This window comes from Grammomys surdaster, unplaced genomic scaffold, assembly GCF_004785775.1.
Source record: "Grammomys surdaster isolate TR1022 unplaced genomic scaffold, NIH_TR_1.0 126086, whole genome shotgun sequence".
In the NCBI taxonomy this organism is placed as follows: Eukaryota; Metazoa; Chordata; class Mammalia; order Rodentia; family Muridae; genus Grammomys; species Grammomys surdaster.
In genome coordinates, this window is record NW_021620894.1 from 302,837 (window position 1) to 327,448 (window position 24,612).

General features: G+C 47.2%; 1 protein-coding gene across 4 annotated transcripts in view; it reads right to left on the reverse strand.

Moving 5' to 3' along the window:
- Positions 1 to 382: 382 nt before the first annotated feature.
- Pknox2 (PBX/knotted 1 homeobox 2) overlaps positions 383 to 24,612 on the reverse strand; it is a 273,157-nt gene continuing 248,927 nt past the window's right edge. For 2 of the 4 annotated variants that reach the window (XM_028755806.1, XM_028755808.1), the window contains exons 8-13: positions 19,604 to 19,733; positions 19,031 to 19,128; positions 18,147 to 18,266; positions 4,832 to 4,908; positions 3,846 to 4,024; positions 383 to 2,544 (exon numbers count right to left, since the gene is read on the reverse strand). In XM_028755806.1, the coding sequence (XP_028611639.1) occupies positions 2,312 to 2,544; positions 3,846 to 4,024; positions 4,832 to 4,908; positions 18,147 to 18,266; positions 19,031 to 19,128; positions 19,604 to 19,733 (837 nt within the window). In that variant the 3' untranslated portion in view covers positions 383 to 2,311. The remainder of the gene's footprint in view (positions 2,545 to 3,845; positions 4,025 to 4,831; positions 4,909 to 18,146; positions 18,267 to 19,030; positions 19,129 to 19,603; positions 19,734 to 24,612) is intronic. The other 2 variants (XM_028755810.1, XM_028755809.1) reach the window with 1 other exon arrangement.

Sequence of the window (24,612 nt, forward strand, 5' to 3'; positions counted from 1 at the left end):
CTTTTAAGGTTCCAGCATTTTCTACCAGTGGGACGAAGACCAGTCAGCACCAGCGGCGTGGATGATAAAGTCCTAGGGCAACCGCGGAGAATACAAAGGTCTAAGTGGGAGGTGAGGTCTCACCTGCAGTGCACAAAACTGCCAGGAGAGGGCAGTACAGAGCTTTCTCTTAGAGATAGACCCACAAAAGGCAGATGTGTTAACGTGGACCATCCTTCCCTCCAGACAGGCTAACAAAAGTCGTTCCAAAAGCCCTCTACCTTGTCCCTTTCTGAGGGTGTTCATTTCTGTGGGGTAGATGGTGGGCCTCCAGTTTCTATCTGGCCCAGGGTCCCACTGAAGCCCTAAGGCGGTGACAAGAAGAGAGAGCTGGGCATCAGTATTTTGGTAGGTGATAAGGTTTACTGAAAACTCTCGGCCACATTCAGTACTGGTTTGGTGGATACATCAGAGGGAGGTTTCGTAACATTAGGCAGGTGGAAGGGGCTGGGAGGGAAATGTAGGCATGTTCATGTAATGCACACATATCCGTGCTGAGTAGGGAGCCTGTCACGGTGCTGGGTGGAAGAATTTATGTGTGGATGTATGTACTTCAACAAGAAAAATGAACCAGAAGAGGAAATGTTTTATCCCACTGCGGGTTGTAAAAGTCTCACGCCAAAAAGTTTGCCTTTCCTCTAGGTATGGCATCAAAGGGGAGTAAAAAAATGATTGGATCACCCAGATTATAAATAAGGTTATTTGTTTCTCAAAAATCCCTAGTAAAACATTAAATATCAGCTCTTTTTTGGGGGCGGGGGAGAAATACATTCATTTCCGGGAGACCTCAGAAAGTGACTATCCTTTTGCTCCACCCAACCAGGTAGAGGAGGAGAGGAGAAGGCTCAGAAGGTCCCAAGGGTCCCCTCTGGTTGAGCCAGATAGCCATTCACATCCTAGCACTGAAGGAGACGGCCAATGCACATTTACAAATGAAACTGCACATCCACCACGTGAAACCCAATGGAAAACACACATGTGGTCAGTCCTGTCTTTTACAGCCATAGGGTGGGCGGGGACAGGAGGAGCAGATGCCAATCATGGATCCTCCAAGCTGGGCTCGGAGGATGTGGGTGAGGGCAGATGGTAGGAAGTTTCCTCCCAGGAGCCCCCCAGTTCCTCCAGTGCCAAGCACAATGGTGTGTGCAGATCACCCGTGCCCTATATCCCCCTGCCATGTTGAGTACTGGAGAGCAGTAGCACCTTCTTCAGATCCTGGCTTCTCATTGGGATAACGCTTCTTTCCAATGTTTCTTCTGTCTTCTCTGGAGAATAGAATGAAGTAGGAAGCCGGAAGTTGGTAGTGCCAGCTTGAGAACAGAGGGATACCATGGAGACCTGTGGAGTGGAAAGAACCCCTGGCCCCACCCACTTCCCTAAAGGTTTATGGAGGGGGCTGGGGTTTCTGAAGAACACCATCTGAGGGTAGGAGCATCTAATAAGATACCATGGTCCTATTGTTACAGGAGCTGTGCTGTGATCCCCAAAGTCATCTTCATATGGCTCCTGATCCAGGTTCTGCCACCTGCTTGGTCCTCGAGCTGACCCAGATGGAGGGTAGCTCTTAACCTCTCCAGGTTAAGAGCAATATATCTCCAAGAGAGGAAGAAGGAGTCTCTTTGATTTCCTTCCCCCTCTCCTTAATCCATGGCTGCTGTGCCCAGATACAGGGCCCTCATAGGGCAAGTTGGAGCCTTGTGCAGCTCGTGTCCCGCTCTGATATGCAGTGTGTGGTGTTGTCTCAGCCGTCCTATTCCTCTGGCCACTGGTTACGCATTTGGGCTCCCTCCTGTCCATGAGTGTCTTTCAAGGGAGCTCAGATTCTCCTGGGAGAAAATGTTAGACCCCTTATGTCTCATCCTTCCCTCCCAAGTCTGCCCCTTAGCAAAGGTCCGCTCTGCAAACAGCGCCTGTCCACCTCACGGGCCAGGGCTTGTAAACAACTCAAGTCCTTTTCCATGTGGAGCCACGGGTGTCATCTGTCCTCTGGTATTTGGTGAGTCCGGATCTCACTGTCTTTCTTCACAGGCTGTTTGACTGGCACCGGCAATGGAGCTCTCTGCAGTCTGAGGGTCTGGGACTAGGTTTTCACTGAAGCTTGGTGGTTGGAAAGGAACAGGGTGTCTCCTTTGCATTTCTTCAAGCTACAATTCGGGGAAGCTAGGGCCCAACTTTCTTAGTGCTGCCTGCCCATATCCCCTCCCCCCACCCTGAACCCTCCTGATGACACTCCTTTTCCTGCTCGGTGACCAGTGCCATCTGGGCTGCCTGACTACTCCAGGGAGTCACTGTGTTCCAAGCCTAGGTCGCTGACATTCGTGGTCTGTAGCTCATCAGCTTCCTCCTCTAGTTCCTCCTCCTCCTCTTCCTCCTCCTCCATGTCATCTTCATCCTCCTCTTCTGTCCCATCCAATGAGTCATCGTGTGCAGCCATCATTGCCTGTTGCATGGCCATAGTGGCATTGTCTGAGGACAGGGACTGCAGGTTGTCCAAATTAATGGAACCTGCATGGGAGAGGACAAAGGTTAGGACGAGGCAAGGGCTGTTACTTGGGCCCAGCCCTACCCAAGTTGATGCTCCTACCCTCAGATGGAGTTCTTCGGAAACCCCAGCCTCCTCCATCCTTAGTGATGGATGGGGTGGATGTGCTGGCTCATGGGATGGTGAGACCCTTGTTTGCAAGAGCACCAAACCCTGAGTGAGACAATTCACTGGCATGAAGCTTTTGAACCCTCCATTGTTTAATTTCTTCTGCACCATCCCAGGTAGCAACACTCTAGGCTACTACATACTCAGGATTCTCTATATAAGTATAGGAAGCATTTTAATTAATTAATTATTAATTAGTTAACTAATTAATTAAAATTTCCAACTACTCTGTAAAGCAGGCACCCTGAACTGAATTCTGAAGAGGAGGAAACGGAGTCTTCTCTTCGTCTCCATTCTCTGCTAAGTCATGGGATCCAGACACTGTGTCAGCACTGCCAGCGCTGGGATTTTCTGCAAGCACTTCTGTTTATTCCTCATCTACCTCAACAGATGGCGACACGTCACGGAGGAACCTGTGTACAGCCGTATGCATGCAGATATGCGTGCGCACGGGTGTCTCCATCCTAGTGCCCACACAGTGGTCTTCATGAGCCAACCTCAGAAATGTCTCGCTGATTAAATTATTCATTGTTTACCAGGAAACCAGCACTTTGAAGAGCATGTATGGAGGGTGTGATGGAGAATCTGGAAGAACAATGCTTCTCTTGGCCTCTGTTCACAAACCAGCTGCCTCTCTTGGTATTTATAGATGGCCTTGCCCTTGGAGAGCTAAGTAGATACTGACTGTACTGGGAAACTCGGGACCATAAGGAGCAAGAAGAAAGGGGCTCTTCTGAGCAGCCACTGTCTCCAAGGACCACCCTCTCCCATTCCTTTGTGAGCTTGCTTTAAGTTTGTTAAAACTTACACAAGAGCTGAGTTTTGTGGCTCACACTTGTAAACCTAGCCCTAAGAGAGCAGAGGCATGAGGAGCAGAAACATAAGAATATCCTCAGCTATATAGTGTGTTTGAGGCCAGACTACATGAGATTCTGTTTCAAACAGAACAAAACACAGACAATAGAAATAACAAAAAAAAAAAAACAATAAAAAATGTGCACAGAACATCCCTTCTTAGTAAGCTTTCTAAAACACTGGGACAAGCACTATGGAAAGTAATGACAGGACCCTGGGTAAGGAGACAATCATCATTGAATCTTTGCTTTCCAGGAGCCCCACCAGCCCCAACCTAGGCCATCCTTAGGCCTGATCTTACCATCAGGGTTTGTCCCTGGGGTGCCACCCTGCTGTTGCAGGACCCCAGCAGCAATGGAATTGGGCCAGAATCTTTGGGTGGGCCGGTGCTGAGACTTGATTTTCTTGGCTTTGGGAGCAGGATCTGGGTTGCTGGCATCGAGCATGGGCTGCAGGATGCGCCTCCTGGCATTGATGAACCTGCCCAGAGATGATGGTGAAGATCTGGTTAGACACCATCTGGGTGACATGGGTGGTGTTGGGGTGAGAAAACGTGACAGTTAAGCTGCCCCCCCCCAATGTGTGTAGGCAGGGGTACCAGTCTACAGGTAAAAACCCTCTGTGACTATGGAGTTTCCCAAGATTTGGTGTTCAAAGACAGTATGGAAGAATGCATGAGGAACTGTCAGAAATCCCTACTCAAGATCTACCAGAACTGAACAGATAAGGGAAGAGTTGTGGGCATAGTCACAAACTTCTGGACTTATAAAAGGGGCCTAGCTTTAGGGTCTAGTACTTTCTATCCTTCCTGGCCAGAAGTAGACAAGGACACGGATATCCCTGTCAGCCCAGGAAGGCATCTCTCCCTTCTCCTTCCCAGCTTACTTTGTGAAATGTTTTGGTTTCAGCACACATGGAGTTAGATAGACCAGATAACCACTACTGGATGTACCTTTGGTATCTGATGCAAGACCCTCTGGTCTGTCTCTACTGGGTTGGTGATCACAGACTATCTGGCAATGTTTCCCCCACCCTAAACTCATGAAGTTTCCATGGATGTGCTTGATCTAGTTTCCCAGCAGAGGGCACTGTGAAGCTGCAGTTGAAGCCCAGGCCAGGCTAACTCTAGCTCCTTGTATCTAGCCCACAAGGGAAGAGGACTGGCCTGGCAGTGGAGCTGAGGCTGAGGTAGTTCTGGGCACTCTGTCTCCTCTCCCTGCTTTGAGTTCCCTTGCCAAGCATGTGCTCCTGGGTCCGAGAGCCTGTGGGCAGGTGATGCCAACTCACCAGTTGTTTACTTGCAGGAGGGTGAGGTTTGTCTGGGCTGCAATCTGCCTCTTCTCATCTTCGGTGGGGTAGGGGTGCTGAAAGGAGAGAATGGCTAACGAGTTATGGGCACATGGGGGCCAGATTGTCCTGATGTTCATACTCAACTCATGGACACAGCTCAGGACTTGGGAGCCCGAAACTGGGGAAAGGGTAATGTTTGCTCTTGAGGACAATGTGCCTGGAGTGTACACAGAGGCTGCCATGTGCCTTAGGCTCCCTCAGCACAGTGCCATGCAATGGGGACCAGGGTAGTTTCTACTGTCAGTTCAGTATTGATTGCAAGACACTTTCCCTGACTCTCACTTGATTCCGCAGGCAGGTGGAATTCTCAGAGCTAGGATCAACAACGGTCTTCCAAAGCCCCAAAAGGCAGTACATGGGAAAGGGGGATGAATTAATACAATCTAAATGAATTGTTATTTATATCTACTGTGTCCAGATTTATACTAGGCCTCTCGAGAGACAGGATATATACAGTGGTACACTGCTGCCATAGGACCTTTTAACCCTTTGAAATGTTTCTATACATTTAACTTCATTTAATCAAACTTATTAAGATTATGAGGTAGACCAGGCAGAAGTGATATACACCTTTAACCCCAGCTCTCGGGAGGCAGAGACAAATGGATCTCTGAGTTTGGGGCCAGCCTGGTGTACAGAGTGAGTTATAGGACAGCTAAGGCTACACTGTCACTCAGATGGTCCTACCAACTCAGTTCTTCAGACTATGGCTCTGCATTCCTTTGCAGATAGCTGAGTGATACAGATTATCTCCTGCGGTCTTGCATACTCTGGTCTGGCCTTGATGACACGTTTATTCCCGCTCTTCAACCGCACTTCATGAGGACACAGTGCACATTTAAGAACGTGTCTGCACCGTCGTTACACACAAATGACCACTGATAGAGGAAAACAAAGGTGAAGTTGGAGATGCTGAGGTTTCGGCACTGAGCACCGTAGAAATGTAGCAGCAGGGAATATGTACTGGTCAGAGTCACAGGAAGATGGCTGAGCTGAGTGACATTAAAGAAAGAAAAAGTCTGATTGGGTGTGGTGGCTCATGCTTATAATCACAACACTTCAGTGTTGAGAGCAGGGTGGTCAGCCTGGCCTACCAGAGACTCTCAAAACAACCCCTCCCCCCCCAAGAAAAAAAAACAAAAAATAAAACTAACTAACTAACTAACTTAACTAACTGACTAACTAACTAACAAACAAGGAATCAAAAACAAAAGAAAGGGAGAGCTTAAGGAAGAAAGTCTTGAGGCCAATGGGTGTGTGTCAGGCTGTGGAAGGATATCTTGGTTCTTGGCTGGGCATGGGCCTTGAACCCCAACTCCAGTGGAGAAACGGCAGGTGTTCGGCCACGCCCCCAGAATCCAGGCTCCTACACGCGGTCTAGACCTCCATTTAACCTGCAGTCATGTTTGGCTATGTAGCCCCTCCCAAAGATGGGGGGTGCACTTCTCGACTATCTATCACACCATGAACAATAAAGCCTTGGAACCCATGGACTTTCTTGTGTTATTGGGGCCTGCTGTTGTAGAAAGGCTTCCCTGTGTCTCCGCCGTGGGACCTGCAGGTGTGGAGCTAGACAACACTGAGTTAATGTAATTCTGGGGCTGAGGCTCTGGCACAAGGGCCTGACATCCAGCAGGCATCGTGGAAGTCTAAAAAGACCATAGATTCATCCTAGAAGCAGAGGAGACCCGGAGGTCTCGGGCTTAGAGGACCAAGTCATCTACATCTGTGACTGAGATCTTTCTGCTCGTGTTGCTAGTACACAAGAAATGCTTGGACTCTCTAAAGTCCCAGAGACTGGGGCTCCCAAACTAGCTCTATTGTGACTAGCTGTGAGACCTCAGGCATGGCATTTAATGAGACATTATTAAATTATGTAACGATTAAATACTTGCAAAGAGTTTGTATTTCAAGGATGAGGTGACTTGGGTAAGATGTTTAAAGCTCACGGAGGGAGCAGTTGGAGTGTTGCAGTCTTGGAAGTGCTGGCGTTAGCAGTGACAAAGGAAAGCAGCCTCTTCAGCTGGCTTCAGTGTCCCTTGACTAAAGCAATCAGGATCGTGTGTTGTTTTAATTCACACCTCTGACCCTGACCACTCCACCAGGGCATCTGACCCTGTGATTCATACAATATTAAGAGTCTAACAAGAAGGAATGCACACCAGTGTTACCGGAGCCAATTTCATGCTAATTGGAAGGGAGCAGAAGGAGGCCACGAGGGGAAATGTCAGGTTGTGTAGGGGTGGACAGGCAGGGACCCTGGCAGTGTTCCCATCCTATCTCACAAGGGTCACAGGAAGGAGCTAAGCCTCTCTATCTACGGCTGCCAGAATCTTCCCCTGTTATCTATGGAGGATTGGTTCAAAACCCCTTATAGACAGCAATATCTATGCACGACCCGGTCTCATCCCATAACATGGCACAGTATATACATACAGCCTATACATCCTATAGAGAACTGGGCACTGAGCATACGGGAGCTCAGAGGAAGAGAGTATATGGTGCCCATACTCTCCTGCCAAATATCATCTCTGGATTACTGACGATACTTCAGATAACCATGTGGAAATAAATAGTCATTATACCATATCACGTAGGGAAACAATGTTAAGAAAAAGAATCCGTACGTGCTTAGGGCAATTTGTTTTTCAAATATTTTCAATCTACACTTAGTTCACTCTGCATGATGTAGAACTTGCAGGTATGCGAGTTGACACACACACAACAACAACAAAAAAATGACAGTCTTTTGGTTCTCCTCATGCCCTCCTTTACTGTTCTACTACCGATGTCTCTTCCCTCATCTTCACACTGCAGACATTTCTGAGTGATGCTGAAGCTTTGTCCCAGGGCAAATCCTCAGGGAGGCCTTTTCCAGCTCCCTGAGGCCAAACTGGTCACCAAGGCCTTTGGATAAGTGCATTGCACTCACCACACAGGGACATCAATAGCCAGCAGGAAGCTATGAGCTGCACTTAGGTAGGATCTCTAGGTCACAGGAAGTTATCTCAATAGTGCCAGACCAGTCATAGGAATGGTGCTCATCATTACAAGGTCCCCTTCAATTACTGGAGGTCAGGCCTCTATCCCCGCCTTCGAAAGATTAGAATTGCCACAGCCCTTCTATACTTAGAGAAGGGAGGAGATGTCAGGGGCAGCCCTGCTTACACACTGAAGGTCTAAAATCAGCCATAGGCCTAAAATCAGCAATAGGCCTGTCAAACATGTATACTAACACCAAGTCTTGAGTCTCTGAAAAACATTGAAACAGATGGCTATAAGCTAATGTAAACAGGCAGCTTTCATGGAAATTTACCAGCCTGAGTAGTCATAGTCCTTGTAAATAGGTAGCCTTGGCAGACAATACCAACTTAGATAAGGACAAGTGAGTCATAGGCAGAGTCATAGTGACTTGTCCCCTGAACCTTCACCCAGCCGATACCCTGTTCTGAAAGATATCTGTATTCCCCCTGAACACCCACGCTCCGGTGTCATCCCCTTCCCCACGTCTTGCCTTTCTGTATTTATAACCCCGTGTGAATGAATTACAATTTGAGAAAAATAAATAAATTATTAATAATAATAAAAAAAGGAATGGTGCTCATGTCCAATAACGGTGTGTGAGTATACAAGTCAATAGATGTGTAGACAAGGTTGGTTCTTAAGCAAAGTTGGGTCATCAGCTTACACAGGCTGGATGCCTGCTGCTTCCTGAGTGCTAGGAGTCAGAACCTGAAAGTTAGGAGTTCACAGCTGAAAGGTGGTGGCGGGGCATCTCTACCGAAGGTAGTCTGTACTCTTTGGGTTATAGGAGAAGAGTGAGTTGGTTTGGTTGGGGAGGATGCCTAGGGAGGTGGGGCCTCAATTAGGCTTTGAAGAATAACTGAACTACTCCAGTAGAGAAGATAGAATCCTTTATGACAGAAGACTAACACTATGACTTAGACAGATGAGCATCTCTTCCCGTTAAGGCCCCAAGCCTATTATGGAAGGATGATTCTTCCTGTCTCTAAAGAGGCACTGCTTCTTAAACACAGATCGGCATACTCCCATCTTACTTGAAGAATTGAGTATGGCTCAAACATTCCTTGATTGTTATGTGATGGATAGGATTTTAGACTTCTTATGAGTACCCTTACTAACAGGTCCCACCACCTCTCTATCCCAGCGTAGCGCCTCAGGAGGCACAGGGTGGAGGCTGTGGATGAGTAGAAACACTTAGCCCAGCTTTGGGAACAGGTGTGTGGGCCAGAACATTCCTGGCACCACAGCTGAGTCCCGGGGAGCAGTCCAGCTTGTACACGCCTCAGACCACATGATTCCCGAGGACAGAATCAAAATAGTCCTGGCTTCTGGACAGACCACAATTGAGTCAGTACTACTTTTAGCACAACTGGAAAGGCTTGAGGCCAAGGACAAGAGAGGGAGTGAAATGAGATCTTAGGGGATGAGCATTGTCCCCTGGAAGCTGTCCTGTGACCACCAGCTGGAGGAACTCTACAGAAGGCCAAAAGGAAGGGCCCAAGCTGCAGCTTTCTCCAAGTGAATGATTCTTCCTTGAAGAAGGTATAGCCCTGACTAGCAAAGTCCAGATCCTTCTCAGTACCAGACTGGAGATTTCTACAACTGAGCAAGGCTTGGTGAAGGACCAGTGAGGAGCAGGTGAAGTCTTGTCCCACTATCTGGTGGCTGTTGGGCCTTGGCTACTTGTTCTGTGTCTTTTGTCCTTAGCTTTCTCTAGTTAACATGGAAATAAAAAAAAGGCACCCACTTCTTGGACTTCAGGGTGATGTCATGGGCTGACAGAACAAGAGTCTTATGTCTTTACAAATGCATAGAGGCCTCCCAGACTCCTCCAGTTGCACACTCAAGACAAGGAACTTGAAGCATATTCGTTAAGTAGGTGCTTTTTTGCTCCCTCTGCTAATTAACAAAAACAACAACAACAACAAAAAACCCTCCTCTGCAGCTCTCCCGACTCTGCCCTTTATACCTCCATGACTCTTGTCTCCTTGGATTCAAAGGACACTGAAATAGCTTTTAGTTTGAAGAGTGGGCTCTGGTCAGAAGAAACTAATCCAGTTTTTGTATCTCTGGCAACTTCTTTCATTCAAGGTTACCCTGTGATGACCCTTCCATGTCACCAGCCCATGTGGATCTTACCATGAGGTTGACTGGCCACAAAGAGACCTGTGATGTGGGGAACAGCAGCCTGTGGGTATCAGTGGAGCCCATACTGAGAGCAGAGTCAGTAGGGAGTTGGGCTTTCCTTTCCCCAGACCTGCTCGGGAGCCTATCAAACCTTTCTTGCTTTCCCCCTCTTGACAACCATGGGCTTGCTTTGGAGCCTTCATTCTATGGCAATGCCACTGCTCAGGAGGGCCTAGGACCCAAGGGGAGGCAGCCAGGAGAGGCAGAGCTTTGAAATGACGGTATGGCGTCACATCTAACATGACACGGATGCCAGATGCACCCTGATTTCAGAGATGACAGAGCAAGCAAGCAATCATGCAAGCAGACAAGCACGCCTTGCTTGACCGAGGCAAGGGCCGTTAGCAATGGGCTTCCTCCGTCCATCGGCACACGCCATGTTTAGAATGCTCATTCTTTCTGGGTTTTCCTCCTACCCTTTAGAAACACAAAGAGAGGCACAGAGAGCTAAGCAGCATAGCATCACCTACAGTCACAGCCAATGCTCCCTACCCATCTACCCCCAGGTCAAAAGATGGGAGACTGTTCCCACCCAGGAGCCCCATATGCTTTCTTCTGACCACTCTCCCAAAGATAATGTATGAAAATCACTTTCTTACTTTTCTGTAGGTCATTCTGTATGTATTCTATCCTGCAACACAACGGCTCAGTTTTGCTTCTTTTTGTTTGTTTGTCTGTTTGTTTTGTTTTCTTTGAGACAGTCTCTCATGTAGCTCAGCCTGGTTATGAACTCACTGCATAACTGAGAATGACCTTGGACAACTGGTCCTCCTGCCTCCAACTCCTGAGTGCTGGGATTGCAGCCATGTGCAACATTTGTCAGTTGTTTCGAACACTATACTAATGATGTTATTTGTTCATCCTCAGTTTCGAGTGGCTGTAGTTATTTGTTTTTGTTGCTGTATAGTTTCCCACTGTGAAAACATCCTACCTCCTGTTTTGAGTCTATAAGCTGTTTCTTTCTCCCTCTGGTTTCTATTTCAACCCATTCATCACAGTGTAATGAGAATGATTCTTCTTAGCTTGCTTCCATGCCTGCCTCTCTTCAGTTTTAGCCCACCCAGTCTCCTTCTTCCAGACTCAAGTGCTTCCTTAAAATGCGTCTATAGGAGTGACTTGTTATCTGGCACCTGACAGATCAGAGACAGATTGTCAGTTTTTTGAGAAAAGGGATGATATGTTTCTCTTTATCTCTTTCCCCGTCTGCACAGAGAATACCTGACCCATTCTAAGTATGTGGTGTATACTTGTTGAATGAATTTATGCGGAGGTTTGGGAGGGAGGTGTCTTCAGGTACAAAGGAGGATGGGTGTTGATTCTCTGATTCAGACTCCCAGGAGTTCTTCCTGGAGGCAAGCCACACAACTGCTGCTCCTTGATTGATTGTTGACTATTTAGGGGCAGGCAGGAAGGGATACCTAACAATCTATCAAGACACCCTGCTTCTCTAGAGGGGTCACAGAGGTGACCCTTTGAGTATGGGCGAGGACATAGTTTTCTATATGGTTTGGATCCTGGACTTGCCTCTAGGTAACTCTAGACCTTGGACATTTTTTATTTTCTCCTTCGAAGTTAGGAAATCATTCTACCAGCCTCAGGGTACCTAGGGTACTGCCTGTCATATTCTGTGTGTATTTGTTAAAAAGAGATTAAGAAGGAAAGAGCAATCTCTGGCTTAGTGCATGTGCTCTTGCTCTGCAAAAGTTACAGGTTGTTTGTTGGCAGCCAGCTGGAGCCCTATGCCCTCTGTGCAGGTGTATCTTGCTCCCTTTTCCTGAAAGGCTTCCTTTTCTGCATCCTTGAAGAGTGCTCTAAGTCCTGTGTACATGTGTGTTTTCTCCTAACCAGTGTGTCAGGTTTCTCAGGGATGCTGTAAGGTTATGTCTTATGACATTTTTAAAGGGCGTCTCTGAAAGCCACTAGTTTCCTGTGGAGTACCCTGGGCCTCTCACGCTCCGACACTCAGCCATCCTCCCTTGAGAGTCATAAGGCAGCTTTTCTTCAGTCCAGTAAGTAGTGGGTGGGGGAACAGTCTCACGCCATAGCAGAAATTTGAGGCCTAAGTTTCCTTGGCATCAAGAGATTGGGGTAGCAAAGAGTATAGTCAGACAGCTTTCTGCCTTCCATTTCGGTCATTCCAAGGTACCACATGGGTCATCAAACTCCAAGATCAGAACAGGGATGAAGAGAATTTCATAAGAACACGTTGAGGGGAGAGTTTAGTCTGTCTGTTCACAACAATTAAGATGTTAAGACCACAGTTAAAGATGATCACCTGAGAGATGATTGTTAGCCAAAAATGACCATCTATACCCCAACAACCCCAAACTATCCTTAAAATCCACCCTAAATGCCAATTCCTCTCCCTAAGCCCTATAATTAAACACCTCCAAACTGCACAGAACCCAGAGAGTCCTAGAGCACAGCCTCTCCCTCTGGAGCCCAAGAAGGCGCAGGCGTGTAAAGGCAGTGATGCCTTATCTCAGCTATGGCATGGGGACATGTCTCACCTGTTGACAATAGTCACTAACCCCGATGGATACCCACAACAGCTGGCTACCTTTTTACTACTTACAGTGTATAGAATGCCCACTGTGTGCTCACTGTGTGTTGCGGAAAGCACCTAGGAGTTAGGCTTTGTTCTCATGTTACATATATAAAAAAATAATCTCAGGGGAGTGTAACAGCCAGCTATAGTTATGCAAGTAGTAAGGGGCAAGTCAATAGCAGGGTCCATATTCCCTGTATCTCCAACCAGGCTACTCCATGTCGGCTGCTAGCCATTGTGCTTTAGAACACATTACCAATCATCTCCAGCACATAGTAGGTGGCTTTGTCAACTTCACACAATCTAGAATCACCTGGGAAGAGAGTCTTAATTGAGGAATTGTTTAGATTAGGTTGGCCTGTGGGCGCGCGTGTGTGCGTGTGTGTGTGTGTGTGTGTGGGGTGCTGGGAGAAGGGTTGTTCTCTTAAGACCCAGACAACTATGGGCAGTACCATTCCCTTGGCATGGAGTCCCAGACTGTATTAGAAAGGAGGAAGCTAACAAGCAAGCAAACGACCTCATTCATCCATTTCTCTTTTCTTTTGACTGTGGATATGATGTAACTAGCTATTTGAAGTTCTTGTCTTGACTTCTCCATAATGATGAACTGTAACCTGGAGTCATAAGCTGAAATAAATCCGTTTCTCCCCTAGGTTGACTTTTTTTTTTTTCAGGATATTTAACCACAGCAATAGAGACAGAATTAGAACAGCAGGCATTGCTCTATCTGCTTTAAGAAGAGGAACCCAGAGCTGAGGAAGCTGACTGATCTGTTGAAAGCCACAGAACAAGTGAGCCTGGAGCTGAGCTGGACCATTTCAGGTCTATCAGCCTCCCAGGCTCAGTTCCTGATACTGTTATTGTGTGTACACACGCCTCTCTCTCTCTCTCTCTCTCTCTCTCTCTCTCTCTCTCTCTCTCCCCCTCCCTCTCTCTCTCTCTCTCTCTCTCTCTCTCTCTCTCTCTCTCTCTCTCTTTCTCTCTCTCTGTGTGTGTGTGTGTGTGTGTGTGTGAATGTGTGGAGGTCAGAAGACAACCTGTGGGAGTTGGTTCTCTCATTCTACCCTGTTTGTTCTGGGATTGCCCAACTCAGGCTGCCAGGCTTGGTGGCAGGCTCCTTCCATGCTAAGCCATCTTGCTGCCTTTTTGGAAGTCTCCCCTTCACTTCCCAGCACTTCTCATACATCCTAGTCTCTTGTATCATCACACAGTCAGGATTCTGCATCTAGGACATCCAGGCTCCCAGGTCTTCAAGATCAAATTCCATGACTATGTCTTTGATGAGATAAATAAAGCAGTCCCTGCAGTATTAAAAGAGACAGGGCCCAAGAAATGTAAAACAACCTCCAGATCCTCCTCTGACAAGCAATTCTAGCTTGACTTCTCAAGATATCATGTTAACAAAGTATTCTTCACCAGAGACGGGCCTTCTTTACATGCAACTCATCTTAACCGAATGGGGAGTAGGGTACAAAGTCTGACTTTGAACTAATTCATGGCAAACTTGGAATGACTGATGGCCTCGTGGCCTTTCCACAGGTACCCGCTTCTCACAGTGTAATTTAAAAAATGGACATTTGACCAGTGGAACTTCAGACAATAAGAGCAAGAAGAGAAAGTAGCAGAAAATAAGAATGAACCTTACGTCACTTTGTTGATTTTTCAGATTGGTATAAGACAAGCCATATTATAAGGACCTCCAGAATGGTAAATAAATGCTCGAGTGGTGAGCATAGACCGGCTGCTGTGAGGCATGATGGGTCCTGCTGGGGCTTGGGCTCTTCTCCGAGACCTCCTGACATACAGAGGATCATCAAGTTTAGGGATGGAAATGGGTAGGATTGCTGACAGCTCAGGATGACTGACAGACATCGGAAGTAGCAGGGGTGGTATTACATCCAAGGAGGAGGAAAGGTGACTTTCCCTCCTCAGTAGGGAGGACCTTCTTCAGGGGCTTCCAGCATGATGTGGGTTCCTGTGGACCTATTGCTTCCAGCTGGAGTTTAGCCTTTTTCAGCCAAAATGAAATATCTAGAAAATGTCACCATATTCATCAAGGACTGGAAACCTGAACTAAGGATGACAATGTCCCCATCTCCTTTCAGCCTTGTAGCTAAGAAAGCTCTGGGAGTTAACCTTTCACCTCAGGAGTTTTCTGTCATCCCAGTGCACCTCTGCAACTGCTCATGCCACAGAACAGTGCAAACAACAAAAGACAGGGGACAGAAGGAAGGAGAAAACACAACTTCTGACTGATGGATCAGCAAGGGGAAAAGCTAGTGTTTATAGAAGTGCTCAGAATCACACTAGCCAAGGCAGATTATAGGATGTTCTGTGTAACACCTGCAAACCACCCATTGGCTTCAGACCCAGGCTGGGGATGAAAGGGGCATTTTGTGGAATTCTCATCAGCCACATTTGCTGCTGTGCTTATATCCAGACAGGTACATGCCAGCTACAAGTGAGCCTGTGATTCTGTGGCTTAGTGAGTGAACTACAGTACAAAAGGAAAGAGTTATTGTTGCAAAAAAAAGAAAAACTATGTAGAAAGCTTTGGAAAATTTGAGACTCAAATTTGCTTGAAAATACTGACTTCTGCTGGGTGGTGGTGGGGCACACCTTTAATCCCAGTGCTTGGGAGGCAGAGGCAGGTGGATCTCTGAGTTGCGGCTAGCTTGGTCTACAAAGTGAGTTCCAGGACAGTCAGGGCTACACAGAGAAACCCTGACTCAAAAGACAGACAGACAGACAGACACACACACACACACACACAGACAGAGAGACAGAGACAAAAAGAGACAGAGAGACAGAGAGAGAGAAAACGCTGACTCATTTTGGGTCAGATTGGGTGGGATACATAACAGAGACTAGATTAAAGAAGTATAAAGATCTTTTAACTAGATTAGATTCCCAAAGTCAGTGTTCTTATTCCACTTGACATAAAGTTGGAATTTGGATGTTTTATTCTAAGAAAGGTTTATGCAAGTAAAATGATATAGTTTAGTAAGAAAAAGATGTTGGCTCCCTACCAAAATTAGCAAATGAATATATGTATGTCTTTTAAATTAACATAAACTGTGTCTTTTGGGTGGCTGTTCCTTTTTTAGCTACCCTTTCAAATTAACCAACCCCTAAACTAGTTGTGCTAACTGAGCTGGAGACAGAACATTTATGGTGCCTGGATGTCTGTCCTTCACTCCTTCTCTCCTAAAGCTCAGAGCCAGCACCTGCCCAGTATATGGAACCATGAGTGGGATTTCTCAAGAACTATATCCCCAGAGTTGGTTCAATATCAAGGGTAATTTAGAGCTCAGCTGTTTGGACAAAGTCTCGAACCTTATCCTTCTTACAATCTACCATGTGAATAAAGAATAAAGAAGTAGGGTTGGTGTTATGATTTGTATATGCTCAGCCCAGGGAGTGGCACTCTTAGAAGGTGTGGCTCTGTTGGAGTAGATATGGCCTTGTTGGAGTAGGTGTGTCACAGTGGGCATGGGTTTTAAGACCTTCATCCTAGCTGCTTGGAAGTCAGTATTCTGCTAGCAGCCTTCTGATGAAGATGTAGAACTCTCAGCTCTGCTTGCACCATGCCTGCCTGGATGCTGCTATGTTCCCGCCTTGATAATGGACTGAATCTCTGAATCTGTAAGCCAGCCCCAATTAAATGTTGTATTTATAAGACTTGCATTGGTCATGGTGTCTGTTCACAGAGGTAAAACCCTAACTAAGACAGTTGGGTGGATGGATCAATGGGTCAAGTGGATAAAGATCAGAATCTGGATCTATAGTACAAATGAAAAGGCTGGGTGTGGCAGCTTCTCTGCAACTCTAGCACCGAGTGTGTCTTTTCAGACAGGGTCTCACTATTTTGCCTCAGCTGGCCTGAGACTTGCTATATAAACCAGGCTGGTTTTGAACTCACAGAACTCTGCCCTTAAATAATGAGATGAAACCCCACCTTGTTTATAACCCTAACACTGTGGGGATGGACATAGGGGGACCCTGGGGATTCCCTTGCTAACCAGCCTAGCTGAAACAGCAAGCTGCAGGTTCTATGAGAGACTGTCTCAGAAACTAAGAAGAGTGATAGAAGAAGGCACTGGACATTGTCCTGAGGGCATACACTGTGAATCAGGGCTTTAAGAATAATGCACAGTCCCTATTCTTGGGAGATTTGCCACAGCTGGAGAGACTATGTATATAGGTAGGTCCACTCACGCCTACAGCAAGTCCTATAGGATGATTACTCTCAGTGTCAGGGGATAGCAAAATCAGCATGTACTTTAAGTCAAGATGACGAATCAGCCTCACACATCCTACTCACCTCGAGATTTCACAAAGACTGGGACTTGGGTTTAAAAAAAAACAAACAAACTTGTTAATGTGGTGGCACCCAGCTGTAAATCTGCCGTTTGGGGAGATTGTAACAGGAGGATCAAGAGTCTGAGGCCAGCCAGGCACCATAGTAAGACCCTGTCTCAGAAGCAAAAATCAACCAACCAAGCCGTATACAACTTTGCTCTTCATCCATTGTAGCAGAAATCTCAAAGGGAAACAATTCTGTTTGTTGTTTTTAGGTAGGGTCTTGCTATATAGCCTAGGCCAGCTTTGAACTCATGCTCTTTCTGCCTCAGCCAATCAGGCAAGTACTTGAACATATAGCACCACCATGCCCAGTGAACAGCTAATTAAGGGATGACCTTACAGCTCTGTACTTTTGTCCTCTCTGAACTTTCACCATTCTGAGAAATAAATACCACTGAAATTAGCACACAGCTACAGATGAAACAGTCCACACCCAATGTAACTGTCTTCAAGCCTGCCTTCCCTTTATTGTGTCTGGTCTCCGGGAACTTGCCAATGTCTCTGCTGGAGCTGGGGGGTGAGGCAAGGTTGTCTATGTGCACAGATGACTATGCTGCTCTTGATGCTTCTGCCTGAATGGCTCAGTCATAATCTGCAGAAGATGGGTACCGAGTGTGCTTATCTTGATAGAGTTGCCTAGACGTCTTCCATTTAGCCCAGAAACTCTGAATTCTGACTTCTGAAACCCAGCAGCCACTCTACACATCATCTCCCAAGGCTACACAGAAAGCCACTGGTTGTGGGAAGACCACACCAGCATATGTTGCTTCCGGGATGGAGAAAATGTTAAATACTTGCCCAGTGCCCAACTCTCTTCAGAATGTTGGTCTCCATCACCTCTTGTGTTCACACTTTCCCCCCAACTTTTTGAGCTAGTAGCAGCAGCAAGTTCTCAGAAGTCTTTGGGCTCTAGGTCCCACTTAAGTCTCCTCCGATCTGCCCCTGTAGCTGATGATCCACCGTAGCCTTTTTCTGAGACCATAGTCTCGGCATGCAGAGTGTGACACCCATGCAGTGGGCTATTTGTCACCCCCCCTGTTGTGATTCCACAGCCCCCAGCATGCACACACGCACACAGATGCACAGCCATGCACACACACGGACACGCACACGCACGCACTCACTCACCATGAGATGCTGGAAGAGCCAAGAACGCATTATATTGGTGGCATGCTTGGGTAAGACTCCTCGTTTGTTCTTGGACTTCTTATCCTCATTGTCCAGGAGGGAGGTGAGGTCAAGGTTAACCTTCAGGGCACGTGAAGAAAAAAATCAGCATCAGCTGCCTGTGAGGCTAGTGGCTAGGGACCTGTTGCCATAGTAATGGCACACTCTCACTGCCAACCCCCTTTTCCCAAGTTATTCTTGGGGCCCTGGGGAGGTCACCTTTTCCTCTCACCCCATACTACCCCCTCAGAGAATGGTGATGAGGTTTGGGGTGAGGGGAGAAGGAGAAAGGGAGGGCGAGAGAGGAAACAGCGGAAAAGGGTCATGCAGAGAGTACTGAAGATGAGAATTTGCCATAAACCATCCAATAGTTATTAGCATTTCTGTGATACTTTACAGTTTGCAAAGCACTTGCCTGTCCCTCACCGTGGTTAATCCTCATCACAGCCATGTAGGATGGCTGTGACGGTATTAATCCTTCTTTATTGATAAGAACTCAGGCTCAGAGAGGTAAGGCGACATACGCAAGATCACAGTTAATGTTGGATCTCAGGCATCTGACTTCAGGTCTTTCTAGAAATCTGACCTCTATATCACGGAGGTGAAGAACAGTTGGAGCTGGTGACCAAGCACAGGAAATGCACGGTCCTTTGATGTAAACTCTGGAGGCAGCGAAATCCCCAGAGCTGATAAAACCCTTGCTTACATCCAGCTTCCTGTCCAGAGAGCGGTGTCTTAGAGGTGAGGATTAACTGAGCCATTTGCCGAAGTGCCCAGCAGACGGTAAACAATCACAGGCACCCTCCATCGTTCATGCACAGATGCACACACCTACACACACTCACCTGTGTATTCTGGATCTGGATGGCTCCCTGGGGGATTGCTTGGGTGACCACCTGACCCTGGGAGGTTACCATGGTAACCGGTTGATATAAGGCTCCACCTGAGGAGACAACCAGTTTTGGGGTCCCCTGACATGGAGGTAAAAAAAGAAGGCAAGCAGGGTCCCCAGTTGCTTGGCACGCTCATGTGAAGACTCTTCGGGTAGTGGCAGAATGTATGTTTGCTCCCCTTATAGGGGAGGAGTGGGTGAGGTAAGAGATGATGTCCAGAAGGAAAAGGAGAGCCTTTGGCGGGAAGCAGTTAGGAGGAGGTACAAGGCCTTAGTCTTGAATGTGTGTGTTGGGGGGCTGGAGGGAATGTGTGTGTTGGGGGAGGGAAGCCATGAGATTTTTTATTTAAATTTGTTCCAACCCATCATGATCAGGTCTTGGTGCTCACTATATGCAGAACACTTCAGTCAAGACACTAAGCTGGAAGTCCCTCCCTTAGCAGAGGACATTTCTCCATCCCAGAATTTCCTAAGGGCACTCCTTCTCCCAAGACGCTTCCCACAATCCCCAGAACCCTGCACCAACCTGACACGACTTGAGAATTGACGGTTGTCATGGCGATGTTGCCCTGCTGGAGTGCTGAGGCTGGGACCACAATCCCCTGGGGGTTATTGGAGACTCCAGACATGGAATTGGGGGAATTCTGCAGGAGGTCCTGGCGGTAAGGGAGGGGTAGTTTGTGACAATGTCCCCAGGAGCTTAGATGCTTCAGTTCCAAAGTCTTCCCCTTCCCTTCCTTGTACCCCGCCCCCAACTCCTGTTCCTCCTAAATACAAACCAGAAGGCAGTTCTCAGGACTTCTAAAAGGAGTGAATAAGAAGTCCCAATCTTAAAATAAATAAACCAAAAGGCCCATAATAGTTCTTCACTTACATTTCATTCCACTGGCTACCAGAGGCACAAATGAACCCCTAAAACTGTGGGTCTCACTTCAGCTACATTTCAGAATCTGCAAGGATGGAGTTCTCTGGGTTCCAAGCCCAGAGACTCTTCTTTAATGAGTCAGAGTGTGTTCCAGGCTTTGGAGTTTTAAAACTCCCCAGGTGACTCTGACTTGCAGAGAGCCCCCATTCACCTGCTCAACACTTACTCAGATGCAGGCTCAACGGCCCAGATGTTCACCCTGGCCCTTCCCTTCCTCCAGCACCCCTGTTCTTCACATATCTCCAGCACAAAACAGCTTCCAACATTCTGTCTGTTTATTCATTGGGCAAGTGCCCTATCACCCAAGCTGCATCCTCACCCCCCCCCAGTGATATGTCTTTGTACATCTTTAGCACCCATATTGTGATACCAAAATATTAATTTAAAAGTAATAAAGCCACTTTGTATCGCTGTATAACCTGTCTTCTAATGGCATCACATAGAAGCCTTGACTTTGGCCCATGTTATAGGTTCTTCTGTCTTCCCTGAATTCTCAACACAGAATTATACTGGGAACCGAATCCCCATTGTCCAGACTGTTAACCTGTTTGTTTTTTCAGTAGCCAAGGCAGTCAAGAAAATGAGTTTTTTCCATATCCTTGCCTTCTAGCAGTCAGTGAAGAAGTCCTGAGATTTGATGTTGAGGGTCTCCTGACACCAGAGGAAGAAGGCTTAGCTGCAGGCCTCTAGGATGAAGCAATGGGCCCTTCCTGCTTTCTGGGCACCTCTGCATGGTGGCTGGGTGCTTGAAAGATTTGTGAAAGAGGATCGGAATGTGTCGGAGATGGGTGTGTTCAGGTTTGGAGAGAGCAGGAAGGAGAGCAATAAGATACAGAGGAGGGAGGCTTGGCAGCCCAGCCTGGCGCTCTGAGCTTTTCCCAACCTCAGAATACCCGCCTTGAGTTAGTTAACGAACCAAATGAATCCAACGGTCACTAAGACCCAGATTCCAAAGCTGAAAGCTGGGACAATAAGATAGGGTTAATAAAGAACTAGAGACAGATACTGTGGTCAAGAAAAAATGGAATGAACATGGTGTGGGGATGGCTCCACTTATTCGCTTTTTATTTCAGGACTTTAAGAAGCTTGGGCCTTTGGCCTTCAGGGAAAGCTTGGGATCTGGACTGAGTTGGCACCCGTGATTAGAAGATGACTCTAGCCAACGACAGCCTACCGGTAGTCACAAATCAAAGGAAAATGTCACAGAACACAGTCACAACACTTCCTTCCACTGTGGCATCACGCAATCAGCCTCGTTTGAGGGAAGCAGGAGGCAGCAGCCATTTCTGAGTCTACCTTGATTCTCTGCCTGTTGAACCGCCCCCCTCCGTGTCTCCTTCCCAGTTACCACTGTTATATCCCTGGTCTAGAGTTGGAGGAGAAAAACCTACACATGAGCAGGACCAGGGCCTGGGGCCCAGTCCTTCATCCCACCCACGGCCAGCCACATGGGGCTCTAGATCAGCTTCTGCAGGAGGGCAAAGCAAGAGGATTCAATTCTATTCTAAGTTCTGTTTGGCACTGGTGACCTTGGAAAGGGGAGATGGCAGTTCTTGTCTTGGTTTCCCCTCTGGGGTATCCTGTGAGAGCTTCCTACCAGTGAGACTTCTCTCTTGATCTGTCCAACCACACAGTTGGAGTTTAAGACTAAGCTTGGCATGCAGAAGCCTAGAAAAAAAACCCCCAATATTTCATATACCAACATCCTGAGGGGTAAAAGAAAGAAAATAAGGTCCAGAGGTCCTGGTGGCTCACCCAAGGTCACACAACTGATTGGCAGTCAGAGCACTCGAAGTCAGCTCTCCCTACCATTAGGCACAAATACTAAATACCTAGTTGGGGCTTCAAAAGTCTCCTTGAATCCTACCTAAGGAAGATGAAAACAACCCCAAGTCCAGCAACAGCACAAAGAAAATGGTCATCTTGGGAATCACATCATGCTTCTTCTGGAGGCCGGCCTGCTTGCTTTCCTTCCTTCCTTCCTTCCTTCCTTCCTTCCTTCCTTCCTTCCTTCCTCCCTCCCTCCCTCCCTCCCTCCCTCCCTTCCTTCCTTCCTTCCTTCCTTCCTTCGTTACCGTGTTGATTCAAGATAGCATCAAGGAACTCTCAAAGCCTGAGTTTTCAGACTTGAAGCTTACAATCCGGTGCCAGCATCCCAGACAACAATTCCCATGGGAAGGAAGCAGAAATTCAGATGGTTGAAGCAGAAGCAAACTTATAAGGCAGATTTAACAGGAGACCCCAGTGTCATTAGGCCTAAAGCCAAGGAAAGTAGCTACTCAATAATGTCTCCTTTGGAGTCAGCCATGCTGGGGTACTCCTCTTCAGGTGGAGATAAATGAAACTCTTAAATATAAAGACTTCTCCTAGGCATTCTTTCACTATGCCTGAAGTATCCAGCACAGTTTGGACGATACAAAGAAAAGTACCGTAAGTATAAAGCATGCCTTCTGGGATTCAGCTAACACACACACTGCTTTGTAGCCAAAGACAGAAGGATGATCCCTACCTGGACACCTCAGCTGCTTACTCAAAGCCTATGGCTTGGAGAGCCTCCACCTCCATTCACTTGGTCTAGGGAACTAAAGGGAATTTTTGTTCTGGCTTGGATCATTTTCTCCCCTACTCTTCTCCACTCTTCTCTTGTTGTTTGGCTGTGAGGTGCTGAGAATTGGCCAAAGTACACCAGCAAAGGGGTAGAACGGAAAACTTCAGGAGTAGAGACAGCAGGCAGGGCCAGAGCTGGCAACATCATAGCTGGGGCACGAAAGAGAAAGCAGAAGGCCTGGCCTCTCTGCATTTGGTGTCTGTCCCCCACATCCGCAAGCAGGGCTGCTTCACAAACCTCCTGAGGCCTTGGATTTTTTAAAAAAAGATTTATTTTATTTTATTTTGAATTATGTGTGGATGTGCACATCTATATGCAGTTACACGCACATGGCAATAGCTAGAAGAGGTCACGGGGCCCCCTGGAGCTGGAGTTACAAGCAGTTGTGAATTACCTGCTGTGGGTGCTGGGAACTGAGCTCAGCTTCTCTGAGAGAACAGCACATGCTCCTAACCACTGGGCCATCTCTCCAACCCACACAGGGATCAGACCCTCAGCAATCTGTAAGTTTCAAAGCTTTCTCCAGCTAGCCTCCAGCATCAGACAGATCTGAAGATTACCAATTTACCATATACATGAATATTAAAGGGTGCTAACTGGCCACTTGATTTCATGTTAATTTCACCCTCACCTTACAGGGTCCACAAGAGAGAGACTGTCCCATTTTTCCTTGAAAGGATTGAAGTCCAGAGAATGGACGTCCCTGACTTAAATAGTTGTAGGTCTCCTGGCCTTGTGTGTATGATAGAGGCTAACAGAAAGAAGAAACGGACTTTGGGGTTAGATTCACTGGCCCTACTATAAACGTACTGCCTGGCACTGTTTGGCATCTAATGATTTATTTCCTACTTCATATGGCTGTAGTCATTTGAGTGGCCAGAGCAGGGGTTAAATCTGTCCTCAAAGTCCTAGAGCCTTTAATATGTTCTTTATTTAGCAGTAGCAGAAGTGGAGCCAAGACTGCACACCTAGACAAGACAGGACAGTCGTTGTCATATGCCTCCACTGGACTTGTCCGATGTACCCCTGGAACTTGGTACTAAGCCTCAGAAATCTAAGTATAGCTCCTATCTCAGAAGAGGGCAAAGACTCCACCTTGCTGTGATGTCAGGTTGTACATTATTCTGTAGCTCCATGGAACGGTGACTCTGACTCTCTAGGGACAGTCTCAGTCATTTTTGAAGAAGCCACCATGGCAGCCATGAAAGCCCTGGGGAAGAATCTATTGGTTAAATACATGGTATTGTTGTCTCCTCAACAGCGTTTGTCTGACTCCAGACCCAGGAGGCTGCTGTGTAGACTCACAGAGAGACACCCACAGGGAGCGGAGAAGCACGGTGGTTGCAGTGTTAGTGACACTTCCAGCATCCAGAATCACATTCCTGCTTGACCTGTCTAGGCACCAGGCACTGAAAACAGATTGTCCAGTCCAAGAACTCCGCTGTGTCTCTCTGGAGAGCCACCAGAAGCCTGGACTCCACAGGTGGTATTGGAACACCCCCACACCCTGTTTATTTGAGATGTAGAGGCAATGAATCCATCAGAAGGGGCTGAGCAAGGGGGAGCAGCAACTTTACAAAAGCAGGAAGCCTGTGCCCCCAGAGTGCCACCTGCAATGCCCTCACCCCTGTGCCCACCTTAAGGACATCAGTGGTCATCAGTTTTACTCCAAGCCTCATTTTTGGAACAAAAAGGATGACTTCTTCAGAGGAAAGAGCTTACTAAGAAACAAAAGGGGCTCTGGGTCAGCTCTTGGGAGTGTGTTTGTGTTGTAATGGGGCATACAAAAACTGACTGTGACCACAAGACTGGATCTGTGCTCTGACGTCAACTGGAAGAGCTGCCCCTCTGCTGAGACTTGTGTCTTCACTCTTAATAGAGAAAGGGCCTGAGATGCCCAGAAAGTTATTTCTCATTTCTGGGAAACACACACACACACACACACACACACACACAGGCACACACACACACATAGACACATACACACACAGGCACACACACA